Source organism: Prunus mume, linkage group LG7 (genome assembly GCF_029339155.1).
Source record: "Prunus mume cultivar Tortuosa linkage group LG7, ASM2933915v1, whole genome shotgun sequence".
Classification (NCBI taxonomy): Eukaryota; Viridiplantae; Streptophyta; class Magnoliopsida; order Rosales; family Rosaceae; genus Prunus; species Prunus mume.
This window is the reverse complement of record NC_142704.1, coordinates 19,566,547-19,579,317: the sequence shown is the minus strand read 5'-3', so window position 1 is coordinate 19,579,317 and position 12,771 is coordinate 19,566,547. Positions and strand designations below refer to the sequence as shown.

The 12,771-nt window shown below is 39.8% G+C and overlaps 1 protein-coding gene and 1 pseudogene across 2 annotated transcripts; one reads left to right on the top strand and one right to left on the bottom strand.

Annotated features, from left to right (window-relative positions):
• Positions 1–608: 608 nt before the first annotated feature.
• On the bottom strand, positions 609–2,635 carry GAE5 (UDP-D-glucuronate 4-epimerase 5). The gene has a single exon (XM_008240419.2). It carries the CDS (start codon positions 2,294–2,296, stop codon positions 992–994), a length of 1,305 nt encoding a protein of 434 aa, XP_008238641.2. The 5' UTR covers positions 2,297–2,635; the 3' UTR covers positions 609–991.
• Positions 2,636–9,042: 6,407 nt separating this feature from the next.
• LOC148915691 (amine oxidase [copper-containing] gamma 1-like) lies at positions 9,043–11,666 on the top strand (annotated as a pseudogene). Its single transcript, XR_016121933.1, has 3 exons — positions 9,043–10,479; positions 10,709–10,822; positions 11,115–11,666. The product of XR_016121933.1 is annotated as an amine oxidase [copper-containing] gamma 1-like (transcript).
• Positions 11,667–12,771: the final 1,105 nt, after the last annotated feature.

Sequence of the window (12,771 nt, the reverse complement as noted above, 5' to 3'; positions counted from 1 at the left end):
TGAGCAGTAAACTCCTCTACTTTATCACTACTCATTAGTTCCTGTATCAAAGTAGCAGGATTGATGGTAAATTTAAAAACTGGCAGGACAGAGAATATAACCTACATAACTGTAAAGGAAGAGAAAGAAATCCAAGGACACAACGAAATCCTTTCTACAAGAGTGAAGAACAAGCAAACTGCATATAAATTGCTAAGCAGACACAAGAACAAAATAGCAATGAAGCAGCTGAGTATGAGCTGTGAGGCTGTGCAAGAGAGAACCTCATGACCATTTTTCTATACACTAGCAATGACAATACACATCAATGAACCCTATGCCAAAGGACACAATGCCACAATTGCATGAGCTCTAGTATAGCAGGAGAATCAAATGCATTATCATCCATACCAGTGTGAAAGTAAATCCAACAACATCAATGTGAAACTATACCACATCCAATTACAGTAGTTCCATTTAGTAAGCAGGCACAACATAATATCACTCAACATTAGGAGCAAGAATACAAGAGAAACACTTGGTATCAAATATTTCCAAATCAGGGCCAGAAACCATTCTGAATAAAAAAAACTGGAGGTGAAACTGAAATGTCAAACAACTAATAAATATAATTCAAAAGCCCAATGCATGAATGTTTTTATTTATTGAAATCATTAAAAGACAAAAATAAAGTCCACCAATCAGCAAATTGCTTTGATCTATGAGTCAAGGGCTGTACAGCGAAAACTAAAAATGAACAACCTAAAGAAACAAATGAACCAACATGTGGAAAAACAATTGAGGTGCCTCCAGTTTTTTTTCTTGGTAGAACTCAGGTATACCCTGCAATGGAAAGCCCTCAACTAACAAACGAAACCATCAACGAAAAACATCCATCTTCTTATAACAGTATCACGAGAGATGGTGCCAAGATTGCAAAACGGGTGGAGACATGTAAATGGATGCTAAGAACAATTACAGTGACTTAAAAGCACAATATGAAGAAGAAAATTCACCAGGAACTTTTCTTTCCAGACCCGGGATAATAACTCAGGTACCACCGCACAAACTTCTTCAGCCCTGTCTCCAAATCAGTCCCTGGTTTGTACTTGAGCTCCTTGTGTGCTAAGCTTATATTGGCATGTGTAAACTTGACATCCCCATTTCGCGGCATTGGCAATACCTTCCTCTTAGCCTTGACCTTCAAAAGCTTCTCTAAAATGTTCACCAGCTCACTCACTGGCACCGGCGACGTGTTCCCCAAATTGAATATCCTCAATTGAGCCGGACCCTTCTTCTTCCCACCACTCCCTGTACTCTTCTTCGCTGTGTCCAATGCCGCCACGCAGCCCTTTACAATATCGTCAATGTAGGTAAAATCTCTGGCCACAGAACCACGATCAGGCGCTTCAAAGATAGTAATTGGCTTCCCTTTCAAAATATCCTTAGTGAAAAAGAAGTAAGCCATGTCAGGTCTTCCCCAAGGTCCATAAACTGTGAAAAACCGCAACCCAGTAATCGAAAGCCCATAAATATGGTTATAAGTATGTGCAATCTCCTCTCCAGCCTTCTTTGTAGCCGCATAGAGACTGGCTGGCTGGTCAGTTCGATCCTTCTCCGAAAAGGGTACCTTGGAATTGAGCCCATAAACCGAACTAGAAGAAGCCCAGACAATCGCCGGTTGTGGATTCACTGATTTACAGACTTCCAAAATGTTCACAAACCCAGCAATGTTGCTGTGAACATAAGACCCTGGATTCTGCATTGCGTATCGAACCCCGGCTTGTGCAGCAAGGTGCATTATGTGACTAAAAGCCACAACATCGAAGAGCTTCTTGAGCAACGAGGAGTCGTTGATATCCCCTTCAACGACAAATACTCCATTGCGTTCTAGAAGCTTCTGGCGGTCGCGCTTGAGCCGAGGCTCGTAGTAGTGGTTGAAGTTATCAAGACCCAAAACCCCGTCGCCTCGGCGCTTCAGAGCGATCGAAACGTGGGTCCCGACAAAGCCTGCAGCGCCGGTAACAAGGACGGTGAGTTCATGGCTCGATCGCCTCTGGGCCGAGCGGGTGACCCGTTTTTCCCAACTCGGGCCGCCCCAAGAGTCGTTTAGGGATCGGCGAGAAGGCAGAGAAGGTGAAGGCGACGAGAGGACGTAGTAGAAGAGAATGAAAACGAGAAAGAACGAGGACCAAAGAGTGAGCTTGGAAAGCGAGGTGTGAAACCTGAGGCGGTGAATGTAGGGCTGGGATTTTTCAAGCTTGAACTTTCCGGGAGTGGAGGGTATGTTATCAAGGTGTGAGTTCAGCTGTGACATTGCCCAATTCGCCCAAAAAACCCTAATTTCCTCTTTTTCTTTGCAGGGGGTGGGAAAATTAGGGTTAGGGTTTGTATTTTGGGGTGGAAATGGGGAATATGTAAAGGCTATGCAGGGGAGTTTGTTTTGGTGGTTTTCTGTTTTCCCGTGGTGTTTGGCCGGTGAGAAAATCAAGGGGTTTCGAAAAAGAAAAAGATTGGTTTTTATTTCCTCACGGTAGAAGGAGGTGGAGGAAGGGGCTTAATTATACAGGTCGGTCGGTTCGGTGGTGGGAAAGTTGGGAACTCTGAGGAGAGATTTTGCCGAATAAAGAAGAGACGAGGGAGAAGGATATGACGGGTATTTTGAAGATTGGTTTGGTGGGTTTTGGACTTTTAGACCTCCCTTTGACGTTTCTACTTTCTAGTCATCATCATCTAGAAAAAATGTCTTTTTTCATTTTAGTTTTTCTTTTATTGACCAGGTCCAGGTCCTACTAAACTTTTATTTTTATTTTTAATATTCGGATAAATACTAAATCATTAATGGTTGATTGATTTGTTTTGGAGATAAATCTTGGAAATTAAAAGATGGATCTAGAAATACAAATATATAGTAAGTATATATATGACGTGTGAAATGTGATTTGGTTACCGTACTTGGATTCAAATCTCGTAATGTTCGGAATTTTTTGTATTTGGATGCCAATTGAAGCTGTTTTCTCGGTAGCCTATGAATTCATTTCAGCTATGTGTGTAGGTATATTCGATTTCATATGCTTGATATGTTGTATTCGGCTATTTTGGAAAGCATGAGTTTGGCGCACAGCAAGAAAAATTCTTTGTATGACAAGCTGATGAGTTTGCCTTTTACAAAAATGATGAATCAACTTGTATTCGCGACGGAACCCTAGGTCTTTGGTTTCGTAGTAATTGTCTTTCACTTGTATTGGATAATGTAATTTTGTTGCAGATGAGTTATATGCCATTGTAAATGTCTCAATATTCAAGTTTTCTTACACTAGCTTACTAAAGAGTTTGATACCCAAGGGCTTGGTGACCTACTTTCCTTTAGCACAATCACCATCTTGGGAAAACACTAATAATTATTGTTGGCCATTATTTCCTAATTGATTCATCATTAATTACACAATTTAATATGGATAAATTATATGCTGTGAGCCAGCATGAGGTCCAATAGTAATATCACTGTCCAGTCTGTCCTTTATAGAGTAGGATTTTGAGCTGTTTAGGTTATGCAGCCGCGTTTCTTATTTGTGTAGTTTCACCTAACAAGCTTCTGTTCATAAAAACGAGTGAGTGAAGAGTTTTCACCTACAACTTGCTTGGACAGATATAGAGCTCTAATTAAAGAAATAATTAGGTTGTTGTTTTATTAGTTCCCCGGAAAAACAATATTTGTATTCACCGATTGTACATAACTTTCCACTCATAACATGCACGCGTATATACAACATTCAACATTCAATATGTAGAGAAAAAGATTAAATATATATATATATATATCTAGTCATCAATGCACGCATTAAATTTTCCCCAAGTAGAAGGTGTAATTTTGGGAAATTTGGAATTTTTGTCAAACACGACTAAGACTTTTAGTCTCCTTTTCAAAATATAGACTTCTCGACCAATGCTTGAACCCCCCATGAAAAGATAAATTTTTAGTGTGATGGTGACACTGCCACAGTTTGCATGTGAAAAATAAAATAAAAAATACAGGTGATAATTGAGAAATTAACGTGAGATGGATTAATATTAATATACAATTAGTTCCTTCAGTAGCAAAGGGTGACGAGGGGTGGGGCAAACTTCAAAAGAAGGCAATCTCTCTATAACATTATTATTGAGATATCTTGTTTTCTAATTCAAGTTAGGTCGTCCTCTTTATTGTTTGAGCTGCTAATTCATGAATCACAAAGAAGTAGAACTCACCTAATTTACTTTACTGTAAACTCATCATGCCTGTCATGAAGATTCAAGTTGAAGAAATATTCAGGGACGCACGTGTGTGTATATATATATATGTATATATATATATTAATTCTTGGTTTTATGTTAGCAATAATCAAAATATAAAAACAAATGAACAAAAAGGGTCACGACGCATGCACCAACAATGACTTGGTACCTTTGTGTTTTGCTTTTATAAAGTCACATTGACATCTTGTGGAAATAATGTGCCTGATAAATGTGTCGCATCATCCATAACTGATATGGTATGGTCGCATCACATGTATCCACCGCCAATCATCTTATAGAACTCTTCAGGCTTTTTTTTTTTGTATCCGAAAAGTTAAGATCTATTTCTAGATGGCTAAGGGGTATTTGTTGAACTTTCTTTCCCACGTTCACATCAAGTCTTCTAATTTTGTTTGACCTTTTCATCACGAGTCCTCCTATCGCTTAAACGTTTTGATCTTTTTTCTATGTCGTAAAATGTACGTAGTTTAAGTGATTAAGATTAATTATTTTTCTTTATACTCGAAATCTTGTGTTTGAATATCCCCTTCTCCGATCGCCTATATATATATATATTAAAAGTGCCATCAATGGCCGGATCCAAGTCTCCTTTATAGGATTAGATTGTAGAGGAGAAGTTCTACATGAGAAAATAGAAAGAAAATGTGTATATAAATATTGTGGCAGTTTTTCTCATTCTCATAGGACCTTAAATCAATTGTTTCCTTAGAGTACTTTCAAGGGAAGGGTGTGGCCCTAGCAGGAGAAGGCCCAAGCCCCTAGTAGAGGTTCCAAGGCGCAAATGCAGCCCGGGTAGCTGATGGGCTTCACAAGCCTAGGTAGGCCAAAAGGCAAGAATAGCCTAGGCATTACTTGATTCTTGACCGGCAATGAAAAAAATATCTTAAAAAAACTACAAAATTTCAGAATTTAAAAAAAAATAAATAATTAGTCATATTCTTCACTTCCTACACCAAAACTCTATACAAATTCATCTCCTCATATCTTATGTGAATAGTAGTTGCCCTTTGTAGGGGTCCCTTTGTTCCAATGAGCCAGACGAATGGGCTTGGGCTACCGTAAGAAGAAAACAGAACTCCCTAGTGCCTGAGTTGAAAAACCAAGCTCCCAAAAAGAGTTTTTGAAGAGTTTGATTGATCTAAATTCTTCTTCTTCTTCCCAGATGTCACCCTCGGCGGAACTCTCTTAATGGAATTCCGTTCTTTTCACCAATAGCCAAAGAAACATAATAAATTGATAAATGACTTGGCTTGAGGAGCTTGTGGCATGAGAGCTAAGCTTTCACAAGTTTAGCAATTTCAGAGAGAGAGATGCATGAGTTTCTTTACAGAGAACAGAGATTTAAACAGGGCAGAGGAAAATTAAGGAGGTCTCTATCTTAGGGGAAGAAGAAGACGACCAAATAAGAAGATTGGGTGGCTTGAGTAAATTCTCAGTTACTTGATAAAGCTTGGTTAAGCTCTGGATGACTGGGTAGAGAAAGCTCCCTTTTATAGGCACAAAGAACCTAATTTTATCTAACCTCATTCTTCCTTTTTCTTTGCTTCTTCCTACTCGATTCTATTTGGTGAAATCTTCCTATCCAAGGCGCATGAGTAAGGAGCCCTTTGTGATTCCAAGGGTTTTGTGTGGCTGGACCTTCCCATGAGGGTGAGGCGCCACCTGCTTTTCTTCTTGGTTTTCAAAATGGAGCTTACAGAGGAAAGGAAAATGGGTAGAGTCTTTTGTCCAATGGGTATTCATCCTTCATTCATGGATTTCCTTTGGTCCCTGCCGTGGCTCTTCGTTGACCATCTTGGAATTCTGACGAGGGTGAAGCACGATGCCAGATTTTCCTACAAGTTGCTAGGCTGGGCTTGTGCGTACGTTGTTGGTTTATTAACACATTATTTCCAGTGCCTAATGGGTTTTCATCAAATTGATGGAAACAACCTATTTAATTTTGGGCATTTATTGATGTTGGCTTCGTCTAAGTGCTATGACAGACTACTAGATATCCTCCCAAGGCATTGAATCATTTTCCTCTTCTCTCTTATGCTAACCCATGTGTTTGAGCCCGAGGAACGAGCTTGAGTTTTAATACTCCCAAGTGGCCTAAAACTTTTGCTCCTCGAACCCTCAATGAGCCTTGTGATTGCTTGTTTCCTTCCATACCACAACCTTCTCAGCAAGCCCCAAGTAATTATGTGACTTGGGCTAACTTAAGCTCGTAGCATGGCTTGGTGTTGGCATAGTGGTTCTTTAGATGGCATCGCGTGTTTATTCAACATGCTTGTACTTTGTACCGCAATAAGCTATGATCGGGCCCAGTGGCATCGAATAGGTTGGTGAATGTGAATTTATAAAGCCGGTGCATTTTTTATTCTTTTGCGCATGTTTGCTTGGTGTGACGCATGGCCCCCGGCTTATGTGGGTGCATCCCACAATTTCTCTCATGTCCCAATTGGGTTTCTTTCTCGATCAATTTATTCTTGTTGGGCTAAGAATAAACTTGGGCCTAGTCCTTGGATATTTGGGCCTCAACACCCTTAAGTTGTCATGGTAATGGGTGGAAACACCACAAGTTTTTTGCAAGGGCTGCTACTATTCACATAAATAGTAACAACCCTTACCTTGCCTTTATCTTTTGCCATGACAAATGGGTAGAAATGCTCTTATAGTGCGTGACATGATTCTAGATTCATCCTAAACCAAATCCAATGCATGTTTGTTGACCCAAAACAACAATCAAGCATGTTTTGCTCAATTTAGAAAATCAATTACCAAAATTTGCAAAGGAATCAAATTCCAAAATTTGAAAATGAATTCTTCTATTTTCATTACTTATAATAAATATGTGAACGAGTTATATTATATGTTCATACTCCAATATAACATGATAATTACTCGAGAAGAATCGTTGAGATAAAGTAAAGCGTTTATTTATTTTAGTTAAGGCCTTCTCCAACCTATGAGGGGCTAAACCCAAATTTTCTCCCCTCCAAAAAGTAACTATTTGGGTTTTGCCCTGACTCAAATCGTTTTTTCTCTCAACCCTCCGGAATCAAATTTTAAGTCCGCAACTTTATTAAATTGTTTAAGAATGGTTTAAGTGTAACTTTTTATTTTTGGTGTGGAAAACTTTTCTTCATTAATCTTTTTAAATAACGTCATAATTTAATTTTTTGAACAATTTGACCTAAAAAAAATTGAAATTTCATAAATTTAATTTTATTCCAAAAGTATGAGAATGAAGAAGATGATGTGCTTGAAATGATATCAAAAGTATGAGAATGGAAGAGATTAATGAAATTGACAAAGGAAAAATAAATTGAGAAATAGAAAAAATATTTTTGGTAGATTAATTGAGAAATGAGTGAGTATTTATAGAGTTTGGAGTGAGATTTGGGATTGGATCTGATTTGGATTAATTTAAAATATTATTTTGACGGTTGGATTTAAATTTCAGCCATTGGATCTTTTTTTTACCGTTAAAATAGCATAGATTTAATTCCCATCGTTGATTTAAGTTATATGTACATACCCAAAAAAAAAAACAAACAACAACATTTGAAACCGTTGGATTCCAATGGCAACTCCATGAGATAGCGACAAGTGGCGCAAAGAGAAGACAAAAAGCAAGTTGCAAATTTGGAGGTGGGCCCCACATCAGAATTTTTGCACATAAGGCTGTTTGAGATGTGCAGTGGGCTCCATTGAATAGTGTAGGGTTCAGACAATACTTGAACCCATATTTGGATTTTCTCAAGTTTTAAATCCTTCATTTTTTTGGGTTGAGAAAAATTTTGAGCAATATTTTGAGTTTAGGTCATTGAGTTGGAGATAACCTAAATAAGTAGCGAAGAAAACACTATAATGACTCTCAAAAAGCCCGTTAGCAGACCAAGTCATGACTCATCCGAGGCCCATTTGATTTAAATTTGTCATAGTGTAAACAAATAAAAACCAATGCCATTCAATTTCTAAACTTGACAAAAGGGATTAATCAATTATTGATTGCTTTTGATGATTTGGGTGCGTGCGAAGTCAGTGGAGAGGCCGACTGCTCAACCTCATTCGTCGTCGTTTCGATGATTCGGCGCCCTCAACAATGACTTTTTGTTGGTATTACTTTTCTCATCAAAGCAAACACGGAATCTTCAGAATATACGAGCCCTCCTGTCGTATGCGACCGGCCCCACTAACTCCTGTAGATAAAACCAATGCATGGTATTTTTTTTTTCCCAGTATCTTTCTTCTTTGCCTCTTGAATCAGCGTGTCAATAATTAATTATAAAGATTAATTGGCACCTAAAAAATGCTGCCTTTTTTAAAAACAATTTTTTTCCCCTTAAGCACGGACATGTGGTGTCTCCCAATAGTCACGGATCACAAGATTTAAATGGTGTCCTATATAATAATAGAAATGATCATATCAATAATCAAATGACTAATAATTTTCAATCTAACTCACGTCACAATAATTTAAAACAACGTTGCAAATAAGTTAGTGTTATACAACTGGCTGACTGTGAAAATTTGAGGGTTCTATACGAAACTTAAAATTTTATTAAACACGCAATTATGTAAATATCTTGACAGGCTTTAGTGTATTATTAAGAAAGAGAAAAGAAAAAGGGCAAATAGAGTAAGTTACGTCACTATGCAGTATGCGCAAGTGCATGCGTGATCAGTATTTACAACAAGAGGTGACTTGCCTACTAGACTAGTTTATAATTCTCACATACTGATTCTCTCAATATTTGGAATCTTTCTCATGCCATCATCCTTATCCTTACCTTAGCAAGCAGCTACTTCTCTATATTATATTAATACTTAAACAAGCCAACCAACAAATCTCAGCTCTAACTTTCACACTCACTCTCAAACAGAGCCTTCAGGTGGAGAAAGCTCCCATGGACACCAGAAGCTTTCTGCGTTTCTTCTTTCTCACCCTCTGCATAGCCGTAGCCCTCCTCTTCACCTGGGCCCACCTCCCTTACGGGCCCCCCTACGCCGCCGACCTCCTCGACTGCTCCACCAACTCGGCCTGGTGCTCCTCCAAAAACCGCCTCCAGTCCAAACCCCCCAGCCCCACACGCCGCCTCCGCGACCACGCCTCCGACACCCCCACCACCCTCTCGACCCCCTCACTCTCCCAGAGATCACCGCCGTCCGCTCCATCCTCTACTCCCATGCGCTCTTCGCCTCCTCCTCCTCCCACGCGCTCCATTCCGTCGACCTCCAAGAGCCCGACAAGTCCCTCGTCCTCCGCTGGCACCACGGCGACCCCCTCTTTCCTAGAAAGGCCACCGTCGTCGCGCGTGTGGATGACATGTCGCACGTTCTCACCGTTGACTTGACTACCCGCGAGGTGACCGTGGAAGACACCGCCTCCCACACCGGTTACCCGACGATGACGCTGGAGGAGATGACCGCGGCCACGTGGGTTCCGCTCATGAACGCGGATTTCAACCGCACGATCGTCCAGCGCGGGGTTGATCTGACGGATCTGGCTTGCCTGCCGCTTTCCACGGGGTGGTACGGCAAGGTGGAGGAGAAAAGGAGGTTGATTAAGGTGCAGTGCTACTCCACCAAGGATACTGTGAACTTCTACATGAGGCCAATCGAAGGGTTGACTGTGCTGGTTGACTTGGACACCAAACAAGTGTTGGAGATTTCGGATAAGGGCCGGAGCATCCCCATACCAAAGGCCGCCAATACAGACTATAGGTACTCGGCCCACAAGCCCAATGAAGTTCTCAAGCTGCTGAAGCCCATATCCATAGAGCAGCCCAATGGGACGGAGCTTTACTGTGGAGGATGATCACTTGGTCAAATGGGCAAATTGGGAATTTCACTTGAAACCCGATGCCCGGGCGGGTGTGATCGTGTCTCGGGCCAAAGTCCGTGACCCGAACACCTGGGGAATTTAGGGATGTGATGTACAAAGGGTTTACGTCGGAGTTGTTCGTGCCTTACATGGACCCCACTGATGCATGGTACTTCAAGACTTATATGGATGCAGGCGAATATGGGTTCGGATTGCAGGCCATGCCTCTTGAGCCGCTTAATGATTGCCCACGCAATGCCTATTATATGGATGGTGTGTTTGCAGCAGCCGATGGAACACCGTACGTCCGATCGAACATGGTTTGTGTGTTCGAGAGCTATGCGGGTGATATCGCGTGGCGGCACACAGAATGTCCGATAACGGGTATGCAGGTAAGAAACTCAAGTCCAAAAACTTAAAAAGAGTAATGCTACACGTATTATATTTATTTATTAATTTTTTTAGTAGAAATTAGACTCGTCATGACATCATGCAATTGAACTTTATTTTAGTTTTGTTGAAAATACGGTCTATAATACGTTCAGTAAATATATTACGCTAATGATTTTCTTTGTATGAATTTTAAATCAAGTGGGCCCTACTTATCTCTGTGTTTGGCAGATTAGAGAAGTAAGGCCAAAGGTGACTTTAGTGGTCAGAATGGCAGCATCAGTGGCTAACTATGACTATATCATCGACTGGGAGTTTCAAACAGATGGACTAATCAGAGCCAAGGTTAGTAGCTTGGTGATTTTTTTTAATAAAAATAAGCGATAGTCTAAATTACATTGATAGTCAGAAATATCATGAATATATGAATAATAGGCTAGGTCAATTTTCTTTTGGTTCTTAAATTGCTTGCATCATTTCTTCTTTTAATCTTGATGCCATAAATTATTGCTAATACTATCGTTTAGTGGTTATACCGTCACTAATGTGTCGTGAACATCAACGACTAAAAGTCACCCAAGCAGCAAGTATAGCTCTTCTCTAACATTTTTCAATATATACATATATGCGTATGCAGGTTGGACTGAGTGGGATTTTGATGGTGAAAGGCACCTCCTATGAGAATGTGAACCAAGTGTCTAGCCCAGAGAATCTCCACGGAACACTCTTGTCAGAAAACGTTATTGGCGTTATTCATGACCATTACGTCACATTTCATCTTGATATGGACGTGGACGGCTCAGATAACTCCTTTCTGAAAGTGAATCTCCAAAGGGAGCAAAACTCTCCAAATGAGTCACCAAGGAAAAGCTACTTGAAAGCTACTAAAACCGTGGCCAAAACAGAAAAAGATGCACAGGTTAAGCTAAAACTCTATGACCCATCCGAATTCCATGTGATCAACCCAACAAAAAGGACCCGGGTCGGAAACCCGGTCGGGTATAAATTGGTCCCTGGTGGCACTGCTGCTAGCTTGCTTGATCTAGATGACCCTCCCCAAAAGAGAGGTGCTTTTACAAACAATCAAATTTGGGTTACCCCATACAATAGGAGTGAGCAATGGGCTGGTGGGCTGCTCGTTTGCCAAAGTCAAGGTGAAGATACCCTAGCCGTTTGGTCCGACAGGTGAGCGTCTAATATATTTGTATCATATTTACTGGTCATATTTTTTTTACAGAAATAGTATCTAATTGATGATTTTGATATCTAATTGATGATTTTGATTTTGCAGGGACCGGCCAATCGAGAACAAGGATATTGTTCTCTGGTACACATTAGGGTTTCATCACATACCATGTCAAGAAGACTTCCCTATAATGCCGACGGTGTCATCTAGCTTTGACCTAAAGCCTGTGAATTTCTTTGAGAACAACCCCATACTTCGAACTCCACCTAATGTTGAGACAGATCTGCCTGTTTGTGTCGCTGCTGCTTCAGCTTAATTAAGCAATGAACATCAAGTGCCTCGAAAGATATTTCTGATCAGCTACTTGTAGAAAGTTACCTAAAAAATGTGCCAATTTAGGGCTTGCATGAAATCAGCTTGATGTAACGACGAACAAGAAGTTGTACTGAAACCGATGTGGCCAAGAATAAAAGATCGATGAGTGGAGTTAGTGGGAATCTACATTATGTACAGAGGCCATTATGTAAGAAATTAGATTTAGTGATGATGGAATCTCACTTGAAGGTTCCAAGGCTCTTATATTGATATTTAATATACCACTAATTTTAGTGGTATGTTATTTAACCTTATTCTTGTCTCTATTTCAGTAATTTTTGAATGAGATCGTAATACCCTCATATAATTTATGTTCTTGAATTTCTGCACCGGAAGTCCTATGTTTAACTACATATCACCATGTTGAGATAAACTAAGTTTGCACTTGTGCTTTCCAAACCTAATTAAATTAGTTCTATAGTTTAAAGTATCAAAAGCGGAAATCGAAATATGATCTTTAAAGTGGAACCAGTTCTGTCATGATCTTGTTTGTGCTTTAACCATGTTACAAAATTATTATTTACTATATAGGTAGTGTCCTCAATACAATAATACAATGTTCGTATTCAAGAATTTCAAATTGGAAGTAAATACTCGAGGAAGTGCTTTGAACCTTATTTTTTTTATTGTTAATATTTTTTTATGAACTAACCACCCACCGTCTATCTCTTGAGATTGATATGTTGCGGTTTGAAGAACCTTATGATATTATTCAAGATGTTCTTTTTTGTTT

Bases quoted from the DNA above. Each gene is read 5' to 3' on its own strand.
- GAE5 (XM_008240419.2), bottom strand. From the start codon at position 2,296: ATGTCACAGCTGAACTCACACCTTGATAACATACCCTCCACTCCCGGA.